The 25,477-nt window shown below is 48.0% G+C and overlaps 1 protein-coding gene across 4 annotated transcripts; it reads right to left on the reverse strand.

Moving 5' to 3' along the window:
• Positions 1-8,679: 8,679 nt before the first annotated feature.
• On the reverse strand, positions 8,680-25,396 carry DCTPP1 (dCTP pyrophosphatase 1). 4 transcript variants are annotated; one of them, XM_085618465.1, is made up of 4 exons: positions 25,253-25,396; positions 24,093-24,271; positions 22,721-22,831; positions 8,680-10,601 (listed from the first exon to the last, which is right to left on the reverse strand). In XM_085618465.1, the coding sequence occupies exons 2-4, from the start codon at positions 24,227-24,229 to the stop codon at positions 10,373-10,375; spliced, it is 477 nt and encodes a 158-aa protein (XP_085474591.1). In that variant the 5' UTR covers positions 24,230-24,271; positions 25,253-25,396; the 3' UTR covers positions 8,680-10,372. The 4 variants fall into 4 exon arrangements, with proteins under 4 accessions (XP_085474591.1, XP_085474592.1, XP_085474590.1 ...); XM_085618466.1 differs by having other exon boundaries at positions 25,250-25,363; XM_085618464.1 differs by having other exon boundaries at positions 25,186-25,343.
• Positions 25,397-25,477: the final 81 nt, after the last annotated feature.

The raw sequence follows: 25,477 nt of genomic DNA on the forward strand, positions 1-25,477 counted from the left end.
ACTTCAGGAACCCCTCTGTACAAAGACAACCCCTCTTGGTTCCCCCCTTTTTTTTCAGCCCCTGAACAAGTGTCCGTAGTAAACCAATAAATCTGAAACCAATTAGAAGCAGCAGTCTCCTCGGGTCTGTGGGGCGGGGCGTGACAGTGGTGTCAGAAGTGGGATCCAGGACCGAACCACCACGCCCGCGCACGACCACAAGTGTACCCCGGTAACACACGAAGAAACCACACGGTTACTAGCATGTCACAGCCCATTGGTATAAACGAAATGCTGGCCCAACTGGCTGAAGGACAACGCCACTTACAGCTAGTCGTCGAAGCCCAGTCCACGGAAGCAAAAAAGGGCAGGGAGGTGTTACAAGAGGCCCTGCAAGCCCAAGCAGGTCTCTTGGTACAAAATCAGGCCGTCCACGATACCGCCATCCAAAAACTAACAGACACTATTGCCAGTGCCAAGGCCCAGCCAAACGTCCCCAGCTCCGTACTACAAAAGTACAGAGCCGGCGAAGACCCGGACTACTTTTTCACTAACTTAAAGCGGTTGGCGAGTACGGCCCAATGGCCTATGGAACGCTGGGGCCAATACATCGCGCCTCTCCTGTCAACTACAAACAGCCTATCAAGCCGCCAACCCCTCTGGTATCACACCCTACGATACCATCAAAAAAACCATCCTAGAACGCCTCGGGTGTGACCAAGAACAGTACCGAAGCAAATTCCGTAAAAAGAAATGGCAACCCCAGGGCGTTCTTTTATCGAATACAGGATCTCGGTAATAGATGGCTGCAGTCCCATACAAGTAGTAAAGAAGAAAAGGTGGATAAGATCCTTTTGGAACAGTACGGCCTCCCGACAATGACCCGGGCCTGGGTAAAACAACACCCGAACCTCACTGTGCCCCACGCTATAGAACTAGCCTGCGCCCACCAACGGTCACCAGAAGCTAGACCCTTCACACCCAGGATACCTACCTCCATCATACACCGGTGGAGGGCGACTGTCCCTAGCCATGTTCCCTCAACCCCATGCCCTCTTCTGGATCCCCGTCTCATACATCGGCCAACGGGAGACAGAGCAGTCAGGGACCCCAATGCTTTCACTGCGCAGAATGGGGCCACATTTCCCGCAACTGCCCACAGAAACCCACTTCCATCGAACCTATGGAGGTCGGGTACACCAAAGGCAGGGTACTATGGGCGGGAAAGGGTGATGAAGCCTACCACCTGACCCTTAAGGTGAACCATACCGATGCCAGGGTCTTGATTGACTCTGGGTGTCGTCATTCGGTGATCTCACAAGAGCGGGTACAGGCCCATCAATGGCAAGAGGGGGAAGGAGTCGTTCTTACATGCGTGCATGGGGACCAGAAACGCTACCCGGTGGCGGCAGTGACCTTGGGGTTCGGAGAACAGAGCGACATCATCCGAGTAGGGGTCATTCCACACCTAGTCGAAGATATGATCATCGGTACTGATTATAAGGGGTACTCTGCTCTCCTATCTAGGGCGATAGAGGAGAGAGAGACCCAACAATGGCCCACGGAATCTCCTCTGTCAACCGTGGACATAGAACCAGGTGTGTGCAAAACAAAGAAATCGCGTCAGGAAAAGAGAGCAAAACAGAATCACTGTCTTAACCGGCCGAGTTAACACACCTTCTACCCCCTCAGGCGCAGACGAAGATCCAGGACCTCTTGGCAGCTTTAGGGCCGAGCAGAGGGAGGATCCAGCATTGGGACACGCCTGGGCACGGGCCATAGAAGACAAAGACGATCAGGTAGGCCCCTGTTTTGTAACATCAAAGGGGTTGCTATATAGGAAGGTAACGAAACCCGATGGTACTCTTCGACAGCTCCTAGTTCCCATACCGTGTCGCACTCAGGTTCTCTATCTAGCCCACAACCAGGCGGGAGGGGGTCACTACAGTAGGGAAAAAACGGAGGAATACCTTTTGCGACTATTCTATTAGCCCGGGGTCTTCTCCGATATAAGGAGATACTGCACGGCCTGTGTGAGATGTCAGATGTCCAACCCTCCCCATATACCCAAAGCACCTTTATGTCCTCTTCCGGTTATTGAAGTCCCCTTTTCCCGGGTGGGAATGGATTTGGTCGGCCCTCTTATCACCTTGACCCGGGGATATCAATACCTCCTAGTGCTAGTTGATTATGCAACGCGATATCCGGAGGCCATTCCCCTTACCAGCATGTCCACAAACAGCGTCGCGCAGGCCATGTTAACCTTCTTTAGCAGGGTCTGGTTCCCCAAAGAGCTCCTCACCGATCAGGGGACCCAGTTTATGTCACAGTTGATGGCCCAGATCTGCTCCCTGTTATCGGTACGCCAAATACACACCTCGGTCTACCACCCTCAAACAGACAGCTTGGTGGAACGGTACAACCAGACCATAAAGAACATTCTTACAAAGACAGTTTCAGAGACCGGGCGGGACTGGGATCGACACTTGGCCATGACATTGTTTGCCAATCGAACCCATACCCAGTCCTCTACGGGGTTCAGCCCCTTTGAGTTGGTTTTTGGGAGGAAACCCCGGACGTTAGAGGACATGGCAGCAGAAAGGTGGGAGGAAGAGGAAGACGAAAGCAAGGCTCTATTGGATTATGCGACACAACTCAAAGACAGGTTGTCTACACTCTGGGACAGGGTGAGGTGTAACTTAGATGCGGCACAACAGAAACAGAAAAGACAATACGACAGACAAGCGGTTCTTTGACACTTTATGGTAGGCGATAAGGTGTTACTCCTCCTTCCCTCTTCTGACAACAAACTACTAGCCCGCTGGCAGGGCCCTTATGTTGTGCTCGCACAGGTCACTCCAGTCACTTACCGCGTAGCTGTACCCCACCCCACTCAGGTACAAAAGGACAAATATACCATGTCAACCTGTTGAAACAGTGGACCGCTGGCCCCGAAGACAAGACCCAAACCCCTACAAATTTGTTTATCACCGACAGTAAACCCCTAGACATACCCTTTCCCCAGGCGAATGACGCCAAGGGCATCAAAGAGATCCCCAAAGGGTCCTGTTTGACACCAGACCAGAAAACAGACCTTCAGTCCCTCCTAGAGTCCTATTCAAATGTCTTTTCAGCCAAACCCGGAAGCACTCCCCTTGTGCAGCACGACATCCTTACAGACGGGGCAAGCCCGATCCGACAAAGACCCTACAGGATCCCCGAGGCTAGGCGACAAATAGTGGAAAAGGAGGTAGCGGATATGTTGAAGAATGGGATCATCGAACCTTCCCACAGTCCATGGTGTTACCCTATAGTCCTGGTCCCAAAACCCAATGGCACCGTTCGTTTCTGTGTGGACTTTAGGCGCCTCAACAGCATCTCCCACTTCGACGCATACCCCATGCCCCGTGTAGACGAACACATTGAGAAGATAGGGACAGCCCGCTACATCAGTACACTGGATTTAACTAAGGGATACTGGCAAATAGCGCTCACCCCTCAGGCCCAAGAGAAAACTGCTTTTGCCACTCCCTCAGGCTTATATCATTTCAGAGTCCTCCCTTTCGGCTTCCATGGAGCCCCTGCCACCGCCTTATGGACATAGTACTTAGACCCCAACAAGACTACCCTGCCGCGTATTTAGATGACATAGTGATTTACAGCACCACCGGGGGGGGGGGGGGGGGGGGGGGGGGGGAGGACCACATTATGCATCTACAGGCCATCGTCTCCAGTCTTCGGGAAGCAGGTCTGACTGCCAATCCCGACAAATGCATGATCGCTACAGACAACGTTCGTTACCTGGGCTACGACATACAAAACGGACAGATCCGACCCCAGATAGACAAGGTCAAAGCCATCTCAACACTGGAAAAACCAACCACAAAAAGGGGTATCCGAGCGTTCCTGGGTTTAGTGGGCTACTATAGGAGATTTATACCCCACTTTGCTAAAGAAGCAGCCCCCCCTCACGGACATGCTACGAAAAACAGGCCCCAACACCTTTACTTCATGGACCCCCAAGCAAACACATAGTTTTGAATGCCTCAAAACGAGACTTTGTAACAATCCGGTGCTTACATGTCCTGACTTTACATGCCCCTTCACATTGCAGACAGATGCCTCGGACCGAGGGCTTGGGGCGGTCCCATCACAAACAACCCCCTCAGGTGAGCTCCACCCTGTGGTCTTTCTCAGCCGCAAACTGGTACCCCGGGAGCTCAAATATTCCACAATAGAAAAAGAATGCTTGGCTATCCGTTGGGCGGTCCAAGCCTTACAATACTATCTCTTGGGTCGACCCTTTACCCTGCTGACAGACCATGCCCCCCTTGTCTGGTTGGCAAGACATAAAGATACGAACCCTCGCATCCTCCGATGGTTCTTAGCCTTACAGCCTTTCTCTTTCCAGGTCTCACATCGACCCGGTGCCTTGCAGGCAAACGTCGACTTTCTCTCTCGCAGCCCGATGGCTGCATGGCCCGAACGGCCATGCCTGGAAGGAAGGCAGTGTGACGAGGGGGACTCTAGGAAGGACCCCGGGGGCACCACTACCGGTACTGACTCTACTCACACCGGAGAGGAGGGGCTTGAGGGACTCCAAGAGCGAGGAGCCGCGCAAGAGCAAGGAGGAGGAGAGCCAGGAGCAGAGCGAGGAGGAGTGCGAGGACGAGGAGCAGAGCAAGGACGAGGAAACCAGCGAACAGAGGGGCGAAGGAGGAACAAAGGCAGAAACCAGAGGCTATGCCGGGACGTGCCCCCAGGAAGGACCCAAGGACGAGGCAGCCAGGGCCCGTGAGCCGGGTCCCGGCTTCAGGCAAGTGCTAGAGGAAACCGGAGGTCCCTTGTGGGTTGGTGGCACGTACAGCTGGCTTACTCAGGCTTATAGACACCCACTGATAGGGGTAGCAGGTGGGTAGCCCGTATTCTTTCTCCAATGGGACAAACCTGACAAAAAGGCCCCGGGGACGAGGAAAACCAGAAAGCCCCACCCTAGAGTAAACAAGGGGAGCCGATAGGAGGGAGAGGATAGATACTAATCGCCCGGTGTTTCTTTTTTTCGAGGGGACGCCTGGCAGGACCACGCCCGAGGAAACCACCGAGAAAACGGGAGGAGACGACAGAAGCCGGAAGAACTTCAGGAACCCCTCTGTACAAAGACAACCCCTCTTGGTTCCCTGCTTTTTTTTCCGCCCCATAACAAGTGTCCGTAGCAAACCAATTAATCTGAAACCAATTAGAAGCAGCAGTCTCCTCTGGTCTGTGGGGCGGGGTGTGACAGGGCATTTAGGCCATGCCATGACCAGCAGGAGAATAAAGGAAGAGTTTTGGTGGCCTGGGATGGATGACCAGGTCAAAAGGTGGGTGAAAGGTTGTAATCTCTATAAGGAGAGTGAAAAAAGATTGAGGGTGGGCAGCCAGAGTGCCACTGCTCAGATAATTGATCCTGGGAAGGCTTGGAGCACTAGTCTAGATTTTATAGTCCCTTTGGCTGAATGTTCAGGTGAAATTCAATTTGCTGTTGTTATTGTGGACGTTCATTCCAGATGGTGGATAGTAAAATTCATGAGAGATGTAACAAACAAGTCTACTATTGTTGTTTTGGTGAAAATCTTTGAAGAGGATGGCGTTCCCCACACTTTGCTGACTGATATTGGGACACAGTTAACTTCGGGTGAAAAGCGTATTTTTCCTCAAGAAGTGAGAGATTAAACATTATTGCACCTCTCTACTATCCCATGGGCAATGGAATGGTGGAGAGGGCCAACAGATTAGTAAAAGGCAAAATTCAACTGGCGGTGTCGAATGGTCAATCTACCAAAATACTTGTGGATGAGATGTTGTGGTCATACCATTCATAGTGTCAATCGCAAATGCCCTTTTCAACTCATGAGAAGATGCCTGCCGGGTTCTAGGCTGGTTACTGCCTGGTTGAAAGATTGGATACTATTGAGTGGTGAGAACGGCTCTACCAAATTCAAGGTAGGCTATTGGGTCAAATTAAGATCTGGCAGTGTGTGGGTGGATTGAGCAAATTTAAGGGACCTTTCATGTAGAGAGGGTAGGAAAGTATTTTGTGGTCATTAAAGGTGGAATTTGCGTAGAGTAGCACTGTATAAGAGAGGTGGGGAGTGTGTTAACAGTGAAAATGATGGAAGGATGTTCTGGAGCCATGTTCATGCTGGAGAATGAAGTTGCCTCCGATCGCGGCTCTGGGAAAATAAATTTAGTGCAGGATCATCTGTCTGAGAGACGGGGGACTTACAGGGAAATGAGTGTGGATCCACAGTAAAGGGTGATGTTAGAATCCGGAAGCCACCCTCTTATTCGCAGGATTATGTGAAAGGTCTCCAGCCTGTGGTGCATTACTGTTAAAGATTTGTTGCATGACATGCGTTTTGTTTAATTGGATTTGAATATTTTATTATTTGTTTTTATGTTCTTTGTAAGTGAAGGGAGAGGATGTGTTCTGGTGGAACTTTACCTGTTTATGTTTCTTTCTAGGGCGTGAGGCTGATGACATTCGATTTGAGTCAGTTGCTGCTGGCTCCTCAAATTAATCGGATGACAGGTTGCGTTTTGACAGTAAATCTTATCTTTATTCAGAATCGTTGCCCTGTGGTCATTGGACAATTCATCACAACAAAGCACATAGGTGGAAGGAAATGCAGGCTGGCAATAAACCCAAAAGAGTATTATGGAAGAGGGCAGAGAGGAAACAAGGGCATCAGAAGCGAACACAAGCGACAGCGGCAGCAAAGAGATGTAGACAAGGTAGGCAGCTGGAATATGCACTCTTGTAGAGTGCTTAAAAGAAATATAACAGTAGCACCTCAGAGGAGAGGAAGGACATTAAGTAGTGGATGGACACAATTAGTGGGTCCATGCTCCAGTTGAGGGACAAACCAAAAAGAGGAAGTAAGGTTTACACAGCTATCCAAATTTCACCCAATTAACAGTCCCTTGGGGTGAGGGGGTCCAACAGGGAGGGGGAGTAAACAGCTCAATCTGCCCTCATTGTCCAGTGGAAGAGAAATGTTGTGGCCAGTTTAGTGCTTTATAGATGACAAAGAGGGGGCACCCAATTGCGCTCTTCACACTACTGTTAGTAGGGAGTTTTTTTTTTCTTAACCTGGACTGTGGAGGGAAGGAGCTAAACCCAATACCTAAGCGAAAGTCAAAAAACGTGGGTGAAGTCACTCGTTCTGGGGTGAGAGCGCATTCCTCCCAACAAATCATTTTCGGGCTTCGAGTACTTGTGGTGCTCGATTCACAGAGGTAACTGCCCCTTCACTTTCAGGCAAACCCCAATTTTGCCAAGGAATAAAAAATAAAAATCAGGCATGTGCCCCCTTTCCAAACAGTCTTAACCAACATTGCAATACTGACACAATCAATGATAAAGAACTCTTTCAAGAGAAGCACTGCTGGAAAAGGGCGTCCCTCTGCCATTTTAACAGCACCTGCTCATTGCAAAATGGAGCCCAGAGAGAGCCCTCAAATCCGTCAATGTGGTGACCATGATATTGTGGACAGCAACATTTCCTAATTGGCCATCGACCTGCCAGAGAAGGCCATGGGACAGCAATGGAATTATTTCCTCCAATACGAAGCAGGGAGAACACGCTGGGAACATCCTGGTGAGAACTGCAGGTTTCCAGGTTCTGCGCTAAAATGTGACGCTTACGTTGGATTGTACAAAAAGAGCAGTGGACGAGACACAAGTCTTTGTCACTACAGACGTTGAATTATTACTGGGCAAATTGGTTTTTAAAAACAGCCTTTCTACTTTTTTTAAATAAATAACCTCAAAAGCACCCAAAATTGCCTTTTAACTTCGTACATCTGCCCTGTACCAATCAGACAGTGGAATAACAGAGATATAGGGCTTTCTAGAGTAGGATGTCTGAACACACGCTCAGGTCTGCCTTTATAAATGAAACAGACAGCTGGCAAGTTCTCTCAAGCGGCAGAAGGGTGACCCACCTCCAAACGTGTCAGACCTCCATTAACAATAAGTGTAGCAAAATGGTAAGCTTCCTTCATGAAGCTGCTGAAGCAACAGCGCTATATTCTATCACACATGCAGGAGACAACACAAAGAACCACCAGAGTAAGAGCCCAAATAATAGGGAGTCAACATCTAGCGTTGGCTGCATTAGGTCTTGTAAGTTATTGAGAGATTAGAGTAAAATGTGCACCCACAACGGAGACTGCACTAAACCTTCAAAGGCAATACATAAATAAGCATGCCCCTCTACGTGGAAGCATTTGGAGCCCGAAAGTTAAGGTACTCTGATAACACTTCCTACTCTTAAGGACTCCCTTTACAGTTAGAGCCAAAGGTATTAGATGGTGGTGGATGGAGTGGTTGAATTGAACATGGACCGCCACCTTTTCTACAGTTACTTAAGGGAGTTTACAAAAACACTGCCTAAAAGTGTACAAGTTAATTTCAAGTTACATTGGTGCGTTTTATTTTGTTTTAAATGGGTAACAAGCACACTTTTGACTGAGGTCACCCTCTAGACCTAATGCATACTTCATGCACTCAGGAGGCTCTGCCACTGATAATGCCACAAGTGACTAGTAACCACATTGACCTATTTTCCTTCATGAAATATGCTATTCATGCTCATCGAAAGTCACACTGTTTAGTTTGCAGTATGTGCTTCCCATAGAGTAAGAAACAATGCATACTTTTTGATTAAATGGCAGTTTTTATTACTGGAATTGTTACACGCTTACTTTATTTTCGACATGCAGTACCTAAGAAGAAGCTGGTTAGAATGCTTTGAAATCTTGTGTGTTAAACCTGATACAATAAGAATTAAACAAACTCTTTGTGGTTCTGTTCAGATTTAAATGGCTTAGCCACTTATGATAGTTGTGCTCCATCCAACCAGTAAGTTGAAACTTACCACACCAGAAAGACCATATATGAAAGGATGATTTCGTTTGAAAACATAGGCTGCCCCCCACCACATTTTATTTTTTGGAATCTTGGAAAAAGCACTGGTCAACCACCAACAGGAAATTGCCTTATTTTTCCACTTAGTGCATTTCCATGCTTTCTTTTTTAAAAGGTTGGAACTCATCCACTTGATTCCAAAAATCATGACTTTAAACCATCAATTTGGATAAATTGGCCCAGGACAGACAAGCAGGCTACTGCCCAGAAGGGCCTGTTGCATTCCTTGATCCAACATTAGTGGTCTGAAGGTCACCATTAAGAGTGTTTCGACCTAGCAACAGCATTCTTGCTCAGCAGGTACATGGCAAAGTTAACAATAATTCTCCAGAAGATTGTCAACCATACAAACTAACCTTTAAATTTTAGGTCATAACCATTCTTAACACAAGAGAAATAGCTGGAATGAAGTTCTACAATGCTCTGGGCCAGTCTTGTAAGATCCAAACATCTAGAAAACCCTCCATTGTATGTTCTCTGTTTACTGTGTTACAGATCAGGCTGGCCAGAGACCCGAAAAGCCTTTTTTGCACACAGAATTGGTTAACTGCACTTAACAAGGTGTGGGTTTTTGTTTTGTTTAACTGTAGCTGAACCCTCAATACCCCCTTGTACGGTACTGCATAAAGCCTACTGTCCAATATACCACCTCAAGTAAGAGTTGGACATGTGAACTCTGGTTCTCCATCCAACTTCTCAAAGTGTGGGCTAGAGACAGTCAACAAATTAAACTCCTATGCAATCACCTACAGCAAAGACGCAGTCTCCTACTCAACCACCACCCAGTAGCAGTTCTAGGGATATGTAAAACAAGTAAGTCTACCTGCTAACTCCATTTCACCACCTATAACTATGCAGGTCGAGTGATCACATTTTCCAGATTCTATAGCAATGTCAACGTTTTTTCCCCCCCTTAAAAACTGACCACAATGCTTATTCCAGTAACCAATACCATTGCACCAGTAACTGGAGTGAATAAAAACATTTTACCTATAAAAACAGTTATTAAAATAACAGATCATCAACAGCTGAACAGTTGCCCAAAAAACTGAGATCATGTAGTTGGAGTCAGTATTGGAGGGCTTAGGTGGAGTTTCACAGGTCACAGATGTAGAAGTGCTTTGGCGTCCATTTCCTCAGTCTACAGCTATTAAAGATAAATCGATCTCAGGAGGGCAGAATCCAAAAGTGACAGAAAATGGAAAACAGGGCCCGCATGGCAACCGGGCAACTGTACGGATTCAAAAATCAGTCCAAACGCCCTTGCTAAAACGAAACCGCAGCAGCAGGAATGAGAGCTTGGTACCACTGCAAGATCAGTGGTTAGTAACAGACTGGCAACCTTCCGTCTCTGCTGACCACCTCTTTCACTCCCTCAAATGAAGGCAATCCTTGCCTCTTCACCCACAGATGTATGAGAACTCAGTCTTTGTACTCTGTGTACTTCTTGGCAGAGCCATTTACTTTGTCAGCTGGGTACTTTTGGGCATTAAGCGCCATCTTGATCAGAACAGCCCTAGGCAAGTCCACATGACACTTCTCGGCAAGCTCCACAAGGTAGATGAGAACATCACTTAACTCGTGGGAGAGATCTTCCCTCTCCTTTTCTGTCCAGTCAGGGAGGCCTTCAGCAACCTCCCCTCTCCACTGGCTGCAAGAGAGGAAAAAACGAGTTACAGGGCTGTGAAACATTAGCAAAGCTGGTTACTCCCAGGTACCGAGATGGCCATTGCAGATTTATGCACGACACTGCAACAGCAAATGTCCCTCTGCCCAAATAGTGGATAAAGGAAATAAGTGGAAAATATGTGAAGGGAGAAAGAATAGAAAACAAAAAGTTTTGTAAAAACAACTTTTATTTGTTTCAAAAATTAGAAACTATACGCAACCAGACAATAAATTGAGGGATTTTCTAAGCACATCAGTTCAACATGAAGAACAACTCCTCTTTATCTGCAGTTAAGTGTCAGTGAGGAGACCAGTTGTACCTCCAGTTTCACGATGCTCATCCTTGGCCCACTGCAGATCACTCACACGTTTTTATTCAATTGTAGGTTTTCATGGCAAGAATCTACGATGTTATCCAACCCATAAGTATTGCTCTGAGGCCCCATGTTTTCAGGCTCACCACACTACCTTAGGAATCTCTTTCCTCTATGCACTAGTCTATTCCCTATGACCACTTCGATTTAGTTGGGCACACAATAAACCCTTATACACCATCAACATTTACCATAGGGCACAAGGCCAGTCGTTAAAAAAAAAAAATAATAATAATAATATCACAACGGTCAAGACCATGATTAGTTTAAACAGGCATGCACCTCAAAGGTTATGCCAAGGGATTAGACACTCACTGTCCAACTAGGATCCCAGTAACGGACAGTAAAACGTATGGTCAGTTTAAAGTGCGATTGCCTCGAGCATGGTTTCCGGAAATTCAAGTTTTACAAACCAGCAGTTTCAGGCTTGCTCTTTACTCAGTACAATGTGAAACCACGACTGAAATATTTACGCAAATGTAAGTAAAATCATTATGGACAAAAAATAAAACACCTTTCTATAAATACTAGTAATATTACAAATAATGTGGGCAACTGCCCCTCAAAGCCACATTCAATAAACAGTTGCAGTGGAAATTTTTTCTAAAAGCAGCCCATTAAACCCAAATTAAATTGTGGAATATTTAGCACAGTTGGAAATCCAGATTACACTGGTTCAAGCCTTTGCCACGTTGAGCGATTTGTCAAAGGCGGATAAAACCAAGATCATGTATTTACTAAAACTTTTACTAACAAAAATGCCATTTGTGTTATTAAAAACAGGCAGCTATTGCTGCTCTTCAGCAATTTATGTTCGATGATAATAACATGGGCTAGAGTTGGTCATGTGACTGCAGACCCAGCAGCTTGCCATGGAGTCTCCTATACTTCCATTTTTGCAGAAGTTCTCCTAAGTCAAACAGTTTGAAATGCAAGTGAAGATAGTTCATCTTCAGGTCTCACAAGTTTAGAGCTTGGCACAGCTGGGGCTTGTTTTCTTCCTAGCTTTCAGAGACCAGCTTTTAGCTCAGTCTCTGAAAGTATAAGATCTTTTTCGCTATATTTTAGATGAGCATACTCCTACAATTTCTCCTTTTTTAAAAAATTTTTTTTTAACTTTGATGGTTTAGGTTGTAATTCCACAGTGGCTCGATTCCAAGATCCTTGAGCATTATTAGGTCAATAACTAACTCCCTGCCATGACATTTTAATAAAGTGGTGTAACAGTTCAATTACTTGTTGAGCCCTTTGAAAGCAAGTTTCATCATCGTTTTTCCGGTTTGAACTAACATCTTACTTAGTACAGTTGCATTCTGTGCCAGAGACCATTTGATGAGTTACAAGTCCAAACAAACGTGTCTAGTGTGGGTAATCGAGAATTTAGCTGAATAGTTTGGTTTGTACCTGTTTAAGCATGCGGTCAAGGACTCCTGGAAATGCCTCTAAACCTAGATTAATGTAGGAAGAAATGCTGTTCTTATTACATTAAGGAGTGAACTTCATGATGGACCATAAAGATGTCTGGATAGTTCTAAGACATACTTTAGCAGTTCGTCTTTTTTTCCCCAAAGAATCTTGGGTTAGGTTTATTATTCCTTTAACTTCTACTCCCAAGTGTTTACATGATTGAGAGATCTCAATTGGTTTCCTATTAAAAACCAGTTGCATTTTGGCTTTTTATCACCAGTAAAGACCAATACTTGACTTTGCACAGTTAACCTCTAGGTTGTTCAACCTTCAGTAAGAGTTCAACTTATTTAGTGGGTGGTGTTAAACCAATGCCGATAAAGTCTAAGTATATGGGGTTACCAGCTTTCATTACAGATAAGGCACACCTACCTAATTTTGGTGGTGGTGGTGGCGGGACAAGAGACAAGCTCTCCTATTACTTAGTGCACTCTGAGGCCCTTGCAGATAAATCTCACCCCCACCGGGTAAGAAATAATCTGAGATGGAGAAAGGAAATCGGACACATCTTTAAATAGACTTGCAAGCTTTAAGTATCCCCCCCCCCTTCAATCACCACAGAGACCCTCATTCCAGACGGCATACATTTTAAATTATTTAACTGTGGCACTAAACAAAATTAAGCTAACTAAAACTCATTGGTATAGGTATAAAAAGCCCAAAATAATTGTGTCATGGTACTTCACAAAAAACAAGAAACTTTTTGTTGTAACTTGCCCTTTAACAGTAATGTTCTCTTGGTGGTGTGGGTTTTCAGACTCAAGTCAGACAACCTCATAATGGGGATGGCGTGGGTTTGAAAACCCAAGTCAGACAACCTCATTGTGGTCCTAGACATTGCCAGGGTATTTGTTCTGATCTCTCTGGACGCTCTGCTGGATCCATAAGACCCCCTACACACCTGCAAGATTATGTTCTTTAATAGAAATGTTGCCTGATGATTTGATCTTTCTCTTGTGTTCCTTTTTATATGCGCTTTCCCTTGTTCTCAATCTGCTCTCACATCTTGTCTTCTGTTCTTTTTCTTCTTTTTATAAAGGAAGATGTGTTGTAACTTGCCCTTTAACAGTAATGTTCTCTTGTAGGAATGCTAACCATGTCAGCATCGGAACGAGTTGACCTCAGAGTTGAGTCAGCTGTAGCGTCCGTTTGCTGGCATGGATTATCTGGTGGGTGTACATTAAACCTATCTCGAAGTTTCACAAACTGTCTTCGTTTTATTACTTGTTTTATTCTCCAACTCATTTCACCCCACAAGGATGCGAACCCCTTCAATGCCTTAAACACGAGCCAGGTGGTATTACAATACTATTTCTTGAGTGCCATATGACCCAAATAAGGTATCCAATCAAAGTTCCAAGAAAGCTAAAGAATGGAGGGGAAGAACAAGGGGCCTAAAAAAATTTGGCACTCCTCAACCTAAACGCAAGGGAAATATTGATCTTCATCCTTAATGAAGATGTAGGGAATGTATAGTTTAATTAGGTAACACAAACCACACATCTCATCAATAAAAAGACAATAGTCAATAAAACTACTAATGTTCACATACAAAATCAATACTTTTAATGAAGGAGCTGCGAACCAGTGGTCCAGAATAAAAAAAATGAGTGCACTCAAAACTTGAACAGGTAGTTACTATACCAACCCCATCCCCGGTATGGGTCACATGGCTATATAAGCCACCCAGCCCAAAAATCGAGCAATACCGCATATTATATAGATAAATTTGGCAATGGTAAATATTGGACTTATAAAAACAAATTGTGCAAAAGAGGCAAAGTGTGCAAATCGACATAAAAATTCATGCTTGTGGATTTAAATTTTAGCAACAGAATAAAATGCTTAAATACCAACAGTCGGCAAAGAGCAAATAACATTTTTTAAATGAGGACATAGTAGCTAGCTTTTTTGACACAAAGGACAAAAATGTTGCCAGAGTACAGCATACCAATATAATATTACATTGAGGAATTGGCCTCACCAGACCTCCAACATGAAGTAACTGCAGGTTTCTAAAAACCGGTAATAGCAGGCTAAGTCTTATTGTAGCAAAGGAACGGCAAAAGACAATGTGAGAACGTGGCAGTGCATAAAACTTACAAAAAGGGCAGAGATCTCTGTCCAACGGCGCCCGACTAATCCTCATCCACCCAATAAAAGAGGGGACCTGACACAGCCTGACCATCAGGGCCCACCACCTAACAGATCTGCTCATAACACTCAGTATGGCTGGATTAGAACCCTGTAATCTGCCTGCTACAGATGGTGCAAGTTGATTCTCTTATGACCAACAGCAAAGTAGCTATTTAGAAAACATTTAAGCATTTTAGTGCTCGTTTCTGTTGGAGCGCTGACATGTTGAAGGGTGTCATACTCAAAATATATGTACGAGACAAAGGGGCTGTTATCTTTTGAGGGCATAATCTTCAGCCAACAACTTTATTATTGCACATCTGTCCATAGTGGAGTACCCTTTCCTAAAGCCCATTTGGTTCAAAGGAACAATTCTAGCTAAGCACACCAAATTTTCTAATGGGCCCAGCAGAGGCTATGCACAGATTTTACTCGGGATATCCAACAATATAATCATGCAATAATTAGAAGGCAAGGCTCCCATCACCCGTCTTAAACGTCTTAAAGGTATCCTAATGCTGCCTTTTCATGTTTCTGGCAAATTATGCCCCTTAATTATTCCTCCAAATAGCGATACCAGGGTCTGTGCACACAGGTGGGGGTTAAGTTTAATATCTCAGGAAATACCATTTGGTCCTTGAACTTTTCTGGCCTTTTGATCACTGCTTCGATGCCACTAACTGTAGGGAGCCGAATGCCCCCCCCCCCTCAACATTCAAACTGTGTCAACACGCCCCCAAATCATCTTTGACGTTATACAAGCCTCAAATGTAACTGACCCAGGTTTCTTCGGGGACTGAACCTGCTGTGATGTGTGGCTAGCCCAAGTATGTCGTTTGAAATACTCCAGAAGCCCTTTAGGTTGCCAGTGCACAAGGAAAAGACTCCCTTTGCCCATAGGTTCACTCTTTCCCTCCCCTTGACTTGCTGCATGTCTTTCCTAAAGGCTTTCCTATGCTGTCTTATCAGATGGTCTCTTTGTTACCCACCTAGTATAAACGCCTCTCATTTTCTTTTTTTTTTTTTTGAAAACCTTTATTTCAAAATTCAGGACACAGCTATTCAGCCGACAGCCCGAAGGTTCGGCAGCATTACAAGTTAGATACAGTGATGTGTCCCCAATGCAGTTCAAAGAATAATGCAAAAGGTTCAATTTTAAATAAACACAGAAAAAACTAACAACAAACCCCAGCAAGGCAAGGACATTGTGAGCCCATGGCGGAGGCCCCCAGGGGAGACCGGACCCCACTCGTCTACTAAGTACAAGACTGTATACGGAGGAAGAAGGGGAACAGCAGAGGCCCAGAACAGTTACTAAAACCAAGCTGAGCTGGAAAGTAGGTCAGGGGGAAAGCTGTTCCTCGGGAGGTTCCAGGTCCGGGGCAAGACATATTCCCCCCCTGTATTGGTTCCACCGCCCCCAGATGGCATGCCACTTCCGGGGGCGACCTCTAGAGCAGTAGACAGTCTTCTCCCTAAACATGCTCCAATCCATGTTTTCCTTCCACGCGGTCAGTGTAGGGGGTCCCGAGGAGCCCCATAGCCGCGCGATATCCCTTTTTGCTACCATGTTACCCAGAGTCACCCATTGGGTCTGCGCCTCATCGAGGTCAGTGGGCCCCCAGACGTTCAGGAGGCAGCACCGCGCCTCCGGCTGTACCACAATGCCCGTCACCTCCCCCATAACTGCATGGACTCTCCTCCAGAACTCCACAATGACACCACATTCCCAAATGATGTGCAGGAAAGTGCCCACCATACCACATCCCCTTCTGCACAGGCCGTCCTCCGAGAATCCCATGCGGACCAGCCTTGGCCCCGTCACATACACCCGGTGCAGTATTTTAAGCTGCACCAGCCTCAGACGCGACGGGATCGCAACCTCCTTAGGCGAAGAAACCGCTGACTGCCAGTCCTCATTATCCAACTCAAGACCATCCCTGGTCCACTGTTCTCTCAGCCCCAATAGCAAGTCTGCCCGGACGTTTATCAACTTCTTATATATGAGCGAGATCGTGCTCTCGGGCATATGACCATCAAGGACTCGGTCCTCAAGGGGAGAGGACTCCGGCACCTTCTCACCCTCAACAAGGACTGATTGGAGGGCGTGACGCAGCTGGATATACCTGAAATACTCTTGAGGGCCCTAGCTCAAACTCAGTCTGCAACTCCTCGAAAGACTTCACCCTCCCCTTATGCAGTACATCTCCCACCTTGGATATACCTATCAGATCCCACTTATCAAAGCCCTTCGTGTGCCAGAGTCTTCCCAATCTCTCCGATTCAAACAATGGGGTAGCGAGGGTTAGCCAATCCTTCCAGCCCAACGAGTCAGTCGCCATCTTCCATACGCGCACCGCCACACCTGTGGGCCCCGTGAGGGACGAGTCTAAGGACCGCGAATACAACGCCCTGTAGTAGTTGCCGCCGCGCAGCAGCCACCTATCCATGGCATACCCAGGGCTGAGGGCAGGGCCATAAAACCCATGGTTGATCGCGCTCAGCTGCGTGGCCCAATAGTACCGTCGGATGTCTGGGAGCGCGATGCCCCCATCGTACCATGGGAGCGTCAACTTTGAAATAGCTATTCGCGGCCGCCCATCCCACAGCAACGTCCTTTGGAGGCCTTCGACCTCCCGAAAGTATTTGGCCGGTACCCAGTCCAGGGTGTTCTGGAGAGCGTAGAGGAAGCGGGGAAGAGACATCATTTTAAACAGGGCCGCACGCCCAACAAGGGAGAGCGGCAGCCTCCGCCAACCTTCCACATCTCGCCTCAAGCGTGCCAAGGGGGGGAGCAGATTCCTCTCATAGCGCACAGCAGGATCCAAGGATATAAAAATCCCCAAATACACAAAACCCTGCTGGGCAACCTGTATCGAACATGTTCTAGGGATCGGTGGGACCTCGCCACTAAGAACGTACAAGTACGATTTGCCCCAATTAATCACAAGCCCCGAGTTCCTACCGAACGATGCGAGTACGTCACAGACCACTATAAGTGACTTCTTAGGTGAGGCAAGATACAGCAGGATATCATCGGCATAGAGCGAAATACGGTCCTCATGATCAGACGACCACCGAAGGCCCCGTATATCCGGGTGCCAACGTATCCACGCAGCCAACGGTTCAAGGGCGAGGGCGAACAACAGAGGCGACAGGGGGCAGCCCTGCCGGGTACCCCTACCAAGCTGAAACGGAGTAGATGCCCGTCCATTCACCACCACATTCGCTAGTGGCCCCTCGTACAGCAACCGAACCCAACTCACAAAACCGCGACCGAAACCAAACTTGGCCAGCACGGCCCATAAATATGCCCACTCCACCGTGTCAAAGGCCATCGTGGCATCAAGAGATGCCACAACAGCCGGTTCACGCAACGTGCCCGCCCTGGCGATGACGCCATGAAGACGCCTAAGGTTCAATGCTGTATTTCGGTGCGGGATAAAGCCAGATTGATCCGGGTGGACCAAATCGCCAAGTACCCTAATCAAACGGGTAGCCAGGAGTTTGGCCAGAATTTTCGGCTCAGCGTTGAGGAGTGAAATGGGCCGATAGGAGGAGCATCTATCTCGGGGTTTACCCTCTTTATGTATGACCACGATCGACGCCAGCCGCTGGTCCAACGGAAGGATCCCATCCCCCCGCGCCTCCAAAAACATGGCGCGCAGATGAGGGGCGACCCTATCCGGGAACAGTTTGTACAGGTCGATCGGCAGTCCATTCGGTCCAGAGGCCTTACCCGAGTTCAACGCGCGAATCGCCCCCGCCACCTCGTCAACCGTGATGTCACCATCCAAATCGTCCCTATCTATGTCAGAGAGGCAGGGCAACTCGATATCCCGGAGGAGATCAGACGAGTCCTCGGGCGGCCTGTCCGACACAGAGGAATAAACCCTATGAAAATATTCCGCGAAACACTTCACAATCCCCTCAGGTTCCACGATCGCCTCTCCCCCCTCTCCAATCAACTCTGGCACCACTCTATTGACCCGTTCTTTCCTGTCCAACCACGCCAGGAGTTTCCCTGCCTTATCCCCAACGTCATACAGGCGGCCCTGTTGTTCCCTGCTGAGGGTCTTAGCGGCGTTAGTCACCAGGTCCCTATACTCCGCCTGCTTCAGGCAAAGCTCATGCAATGAGGACTCTGTAACCTCCTCCTCCATATCCCCCTCAAGGGCCACAATCTCCACCTCCACCTGCCGCACCTCGCCATCCCTCCGATTCTTGGCAGCCACCACAAGGGAAAGGGCTTCCCCCCGAAGCACGGTCTTAAAAGCTTCCCACAGCGACACCGCCGAGTCCACGGTTCCCAGATTGTCCTTAAAGTAATTATCTACCTTCTTTACCAGGGCGCTGCGCATCTTGGGGTCTCGGAAATACCATGGGTTGATGGGGGCCACCCTCCCTCCTCCCTCCCGACCTAGATCCAGCCGGATCAACACTGGCGAGTGATCAGAGATACCGCGTGCCATGTGCCTCGCCTCGGATATCAACGAGGCATGTGCGGCCAGAGTGAGCAGGTAGTCAATCCTGGAGAGGCTACCATGCGCCCCGGAGTGAAACGTGTATTGACTCCGTGTGGGGTGCCGGAGCCTCCAGCAATCTATCAGACCAAATGTATCCAGGAAGTCTGGAAGCCATTTCTGAGCCCCCCCTGTGTCCCTGGGCGGGTATCTATCCAACAGTCCGGAACCCACAGCGTTGAAATCCCCTCCCACTACCAGCATTACCCCCGGGAGAGTCAGCAAAGCCCTGCCCAGTTCAGCAAATGTGGAGGCCTGCAGGGCCGGCGGGACATAAACTGAAACCAAAACCAAAGTCCTTCCCTCCCACCGCCCCGCCACCGCCACAAACCTCCCCCTATCGTCAACAATGGTTGAGTCCACCTCAAAAGGCAGCGACGCTCTAATGAGGATGCCCACACCCCTGGACCCAGAAGAGAATCCCGAGTGTGCAATGAATTTATACCCCTTCCTATTCAGGGCATAGCACGTATTGCCTATGAGATGCGTCTCCTGCAGCAGGACAACGTCTGGCATTGAGCGTTTCAAAAATTGCAACACAATCCCCCTCTTGATGCGATCCCCCAAACCATTAACATTCCAGCTTATAACACTTAATCCTCTACCCCCCATCCTCAAACGGAAAGAGGCCCACCCCACACCCGAGGCGCCACCATGGAACAGCCCTGAGGATAATCATCATGCCTTGCAGAAATAAACCCCCCAACAACAAACTCAAAATCCCAAAAACTCCCCCCACCCTGCACCCCTGCTGCAGCTTAAAAAGACCCCCCAACTTGCAGTGTGCCTGTCGCCCTACAAAAACAAAAATCTACAAAAAGTACCCTAAGGGAGGAAAAGAGCACCCCTCGTCCTCCCGCAACCCTCCACAGTTACTGCACTCTGTTCAAATCTTCAAGTATGGTTAAATCAAGTCAGGTCGGCTTTGAGATATCAGCCCTGTCCATTCCGGCCACTGTCTCCATGCTCGGCTGTGTCGTCCCCGGTCCGTCGCCGGGGCAAAGCGTCCAGCCATTCGTCGGCCATAACAGGAGAGTCAAAAAAGAATGTCCGATCTTCATGCACCACCCGTAGTCTGGCGGGGAAAAGCATGGCATACTTCAGGTCCAGTTCCCGAAGTCTCCGCTTCACCCCCAGGAAGCTCTGTCTCTGTCTCTGCACATGCTGGGTGAAGTCCGGATAAAAATTCACCGACGCATTCTGGAAGGGGACTGAGCCCGTCACCCTCGAAGCTTGCAGGATAGCGTCCCGATCTCGAAAGTGAAAGAGCCGGGCGACAATCGGCCGCGGCGGGGCTCCCGCCTTGGGCCGCCCGCCCGGCACCCTATGGGCCCTTTCCACCGCAAAAAACTTTCCAAGGCCCTTAGGCTTAAGATGATTGAGGACCAAATCTTCCACAAGCAGGTCCGTCGAAGCCTCATCCGAGGACTCCGGGACCCCGATGACGCGCACGTTATTGCGCCTGGACCGGCTCTCGAAGTCCTCCAGCCGACGGGCGGCGAGGTCACTCTCGGCCCTCAGCTTCCGGACCTCGTTCTGCAAATCCGCGACATCATCAGCGAGGCGCGTGGTCTTGTGGTCCAGGTTCTTAACTCGTTCGTTTGTCTTGCCCAGGTCCGAGCGGATCAAATTGACATCCACCAGGATGGCATCCACCTTATGCGCCAGGGCCTCGAATTGCCTCCCCATCGAGGTCTGCATCCCGTCAAGCGCGCCCATGACATCCTGCAGGGATAGCTCCGGTGTCCCAGGAGAGTCCTCCTTCTGGGCATCCGGCGCCTGGCTCGGTCCACTCGGCGATGTTTTCAGGAGGGCGTAGCGGTCCATACTGTTGACTTGGGAATACGTTCCCCGCCTGGTGGACTTAGTCTTCAACCGATCCCCTTCTGCTTTGCCCGACATAATGGACTCCAGGCAGTCCAATGTAGTGAAAACCGCTCCCTCTCAGAGAGAGGAATAAGGAGTGAGCAGGTCCGCCTTGTGCTGCCAGAGTAGCCCGCCGAGCGTCCTTGGGGTTATAAAGCCACCCAGAGCTCTACAGTGTCCGGGCAGACAAAGGGAACGAAACCGAAAGTGAAAGAGCGAGGGCCTCCGTCCGACAGTTCACACCTCACCAGGCCGTTGTTGATCAACTAGGAGTCGGGCATCCTGCCAACTCTAGCCCCTGGCATCTCCGGGAGTTAGGCCGCAACCTTTCGCCCGTCGTAAGTCCGGTTCCCGATGGGCGATCCGACCGCGGATAGTATCAACCGCCTCCCTGACAACTCAGCAACACGGTGCCATGCATACCGTCAGGATTAGAGACCGGATAGTCGACGGAGGGCGCGAGGGTCTCGGGAGCTCTAAGCTCACACGGCCATCTTGGTCAAGCGCTAGGCTCCTCCCCCTCTCATATTTTCTTAATGAGCTCTGCTATAGCCTTTGATTTTTCAAACCTCAGAGGGTCCTGTCTGACCCTACCCCTTTCCAGCCTGTGTAGGGAAGAACCAATTGGAATACCAATTGTTTAAAAGCCTATGCAAATCCTACTTAACCTATAGATGAAAAATTTGGATTTCAGGCACCATTGTGGGATAAGCAGCCCAAGATATGCAGAAAAGTATTTGGGACAAAGCAACATATGATTAAGACCACATTAAAAGTCATATGCCTAAATATGGCACAGAACACTTTGCACTGCTTTCATTCTAGTCCTTGAGATACTCCACATACATCAATTAGCTTGACCTCTGAAACTTTTGCTGTGGTGGACCACAAGTATTCTTTTAGTAGAGGAGAGCCAAGCCACCTCGCCTCACAAGCTCCGGGGCAGCCACTACAGAGCAGACGCATTGTCCCAGACGCACTTTCTCAAAAGGTGCATATGGTGCAGATCGGGACAGTGTGCATCATTTTAATGAATGTGCCGCCCACTCTGCTATCCTAGGGGCAGCGCATTTAGTGAAAGAGCAACTGCTCACAAGCTGTTCTGTGTTTCTCTGCGCAGGGACCAGCCGCCTGACTTTAAAGGGAAGACATGTGATTCCTACCCCGCACTATGGTGCAGTAACTAACTGCACTCATCTGAAGGGCGTCCCTGGGACCCGCTTTATACCCTCCAGAGGGCTGCCCTTAGCACACTAACAATGCTCCATCTTTTTGTGGTGCACTGTCAATGTGCCTCACAAGGGCCAGTTTGCTTCTGCGCTGTAGTTGTAATAGAGTGCGGGTGCTGAGGCAAGGTAATAACCTCATTTGCATGTGGTCCACACCCCCATGCAAATGAGGGAACGTACTTTGAAGACAGTGCTGGCATAACATATATGCCTCAGCACTATCAGTATTACAGAAGGTGCTGAACAAGCATCTATGACTCCCTCTATAGTACCATAGGGCCTCAGGTGCAGTAAAAACTGGCGCACACACCCGCTGCACCGCAATGTATAGCACGGACCCAGTTTTGTTTTCCACTTCTTCAAAACACTGTTTACTAAAAGGGTCTGCATCATAGAGGACATGTTCAGAGGACAAAGTATGCAAGACGATTCAGGTTAACTTTGACCATAAAAACTACACAAGTAAAATAAATACACATTTAAGAAATTCAGCAGAAATGTACTCACAAGTGCTCGGCAACCTCTCCCACTTCACCCACCATGGCGAGCAGCAAGTTTCGGGGCTTGTGAAACTGGTTCCAATCCCTTTCATCTGTGAAGGCGGCTTGTCGCTGTCGGCTGCAATAAGATACAAGGATTTAAAAATATACTTTAATAAAATAGATAATATTCCTGCCTCTTCCTCATGCAAGCTCTCATTCCAACCCCACATTTACTCTAGATTTGTCATGCTCCTTTGCCTCTTAAGGGGCTGGTCACTTTTCCCCCCCTCTAATGCTGCCCTCCCAAAAGCCTTCAACGTATTCCATGACATACCTAGAGACATAGCTACCAGACCTGCAAAACCTGCCCCAACAGACATCTACTTTGTTAGGAACGATACCGCACATTTGCTTCAATAAATAAAATAAATGTATTTGACGACACTACAATTTTTAAAATGAAAGCTTCACTGTATCAAAACAATTAGAAACAGTTTTGACTAGGCACATCAATGAGGAGGAAATACATGGACATCATTTAGGGGTCGCAGCTGCTACCCCTGGCTTGCCTCCAACGACCCTTGGTACTGTCCTTGCGACCCATGGCCACAGAGGTGGAAAATGCAGTGTCAGCAATATAAGTTAAACAATGCTCTACTGAGTCTTGTTTACTTTTTGTGCCCCTCAGCTACATTGTGCACCTCGGTGTCTCCTGCAGCCCCAGAGCATGTGATTTGAGCACGAAATACGGGATTATGAAAGAGGGAAGAGAAAGACTTGCAGGGGGGGGGGGGGTGTTAATGAAAGGAAGTACAGGAAGACAAACGTGAATGCGTGTGTGAGAGGGATTAAAGAGGCGTTGGAGAGAGGTGACAAGTGTAGGAGATAGACAGGTGTAATAGAAAGCGAGACAGGCAAGAGTGATAGGCCCGTCGACAGGTGACGGGCAGCTGAGAGGCAGAGATTGGAGAGAGGGCGAGGCAGAGATTGGAGAGAGGGCGAGAGAGAGAGAGCTAAGAATTAAAATATTAACAACAAAATGCGTGAAGATATGGCGGCGATATTGACACAGGACAGTGAGATCGAGATAAGACAAGCAAGCAAAGAGGGTGGGAGACAGGTGAAAGGGCTGAAAAATAGGCAGCAGGTGCGAAAGTCAGCGGAAGACCCGATATATTATAAGGAGATCGGTGAGAAAAAGCGACAACAGGAGAGAGCGAAAATAAATACCAAACACGAGAATTAGACAGCTATGTCAAAGGTGAATTCCACAACTTCCTATGACCTCATTGGGGCAAAATGGTATATGATGTCACATCTGCTACCCCTGGAATTTTGGTGAATTGACGAGCAGGGGGAAATATGGTGGTGTGATAATCATTCGCAAGAATGCTCACATTTCCTCCAAAGACGGCGAGGCACTGAAGGTGAATCTGTCTCGCCTAGGCTCCGTGGTTTCATTTAGATTTTCCGCTCCCTTTTCAAGAACATCTCCATTCTGCATCATTCCGTTCAAGGCTGTTTCTTTGTCCATTATGCTGCACGCCTCCACGGTAATAAATACTCCAATGCGAACCTGAGAATAAAAGGTTGAAGAGCAGTCAATGCATGGTCGAGGTACAACGCTGAAACGTGGCTGCGTGAGCGGGGCGTTTTCCACATACTATTCAAGGAAAAGTCGCTTGAAAACTCCTTTTCCAATCTGTGAAGGGATTCCGAAAAATCAACCAGGCCAGCTCAGGTACTACCATCAATGCAGACCAGGTATATGGGTTAAAACCAAAAGTATGAAATGCAAACCTCTGTGGGATACACAAAATAAAGCCTACAACACGGGCCTTCTGTGTTGCGAAGTTACAGAACTTTGAACTTTATGTCGTATTAAACTTCTACCATAGTCTGTTTAAACAGTTTTCCAGAAGACTTCTCAAACAGAACAATTCTATTTGGTGTGGGGTTTACATCCTATGTCCTACTCTGGACAATCGTTTGGGAACATTAGTCCTAGCAGGGCTTGGAAAATATGTGCCGCCAAACCTCCCTCACCCTCTACAGAAGCCCTGTCCGTTTACTAAAACGGGATCCAAAGACACTAGAAGTCACCCACCCACCGTTTACACTCAAAAAGTTGAGATGCTTGACCTCCTAGACTTACTCCCCAATTTCTCACGGTAGGGACGCACAGTTACGAGTACGGAAGGATGCGCGAACACTCCACCAAAACGGTCATCAGCGAATATTACTACTGCCCCAGAAAGCTGCAACGTCAACCGGACGTGCTCATTGATTTGTATTAGTCCGTTTAACACGTTATTCAGCCCCTAATTTGTCTGAGACGGCTGTCAGCAATTCGTATACAGCTACCTCGACCACCTATGGAAACCCAACGTGCGACAAGCCCCTCATCTCAGGGCGGCGAAGAGATTGAACCGTACGCGTAAACAGTCACTGAGATCTACCGTCAATAAATCATTTCGTTCGCCAGGCTACCTCAATATTCCGCGACGTCGACCTCAAAATAATCGCACTTTCCCGGTCACAGGGAGGTACTCACTACCTCAATCACGTTAGCGCTTCACTTATACTGCTTCGACCAGAAACGCTAGGGCGCGCCACATTCTAAATCGCAGGATGTGACAACTTTTTGGGCCAATCATTGCCAAAGCCGGGTACCCTGATGGCCAATCAGTAACTAGGAGTGGGAGTGACACGTTGGCTACGTTTCCGCTGCCTCGAAACTAGCCAATACATTTAAGGCACTGTGATACCGGTTGTAAACCAA

The sequence above is a fragment of the Triturus cristatus genome, chromosome 7 (genome assembly GCF_964204655.1).
Source record: "Triturus cristatus chromosome 7, aTriCri1.1, whole genome shotgun sequence".
NCBI classification, from domain to species: domain Eukaryota; kingdom Metazoa; phylum Chordata; class Amphibia; order Caudata; family Salamandridae; genus Triturus; species Triturus cristatus.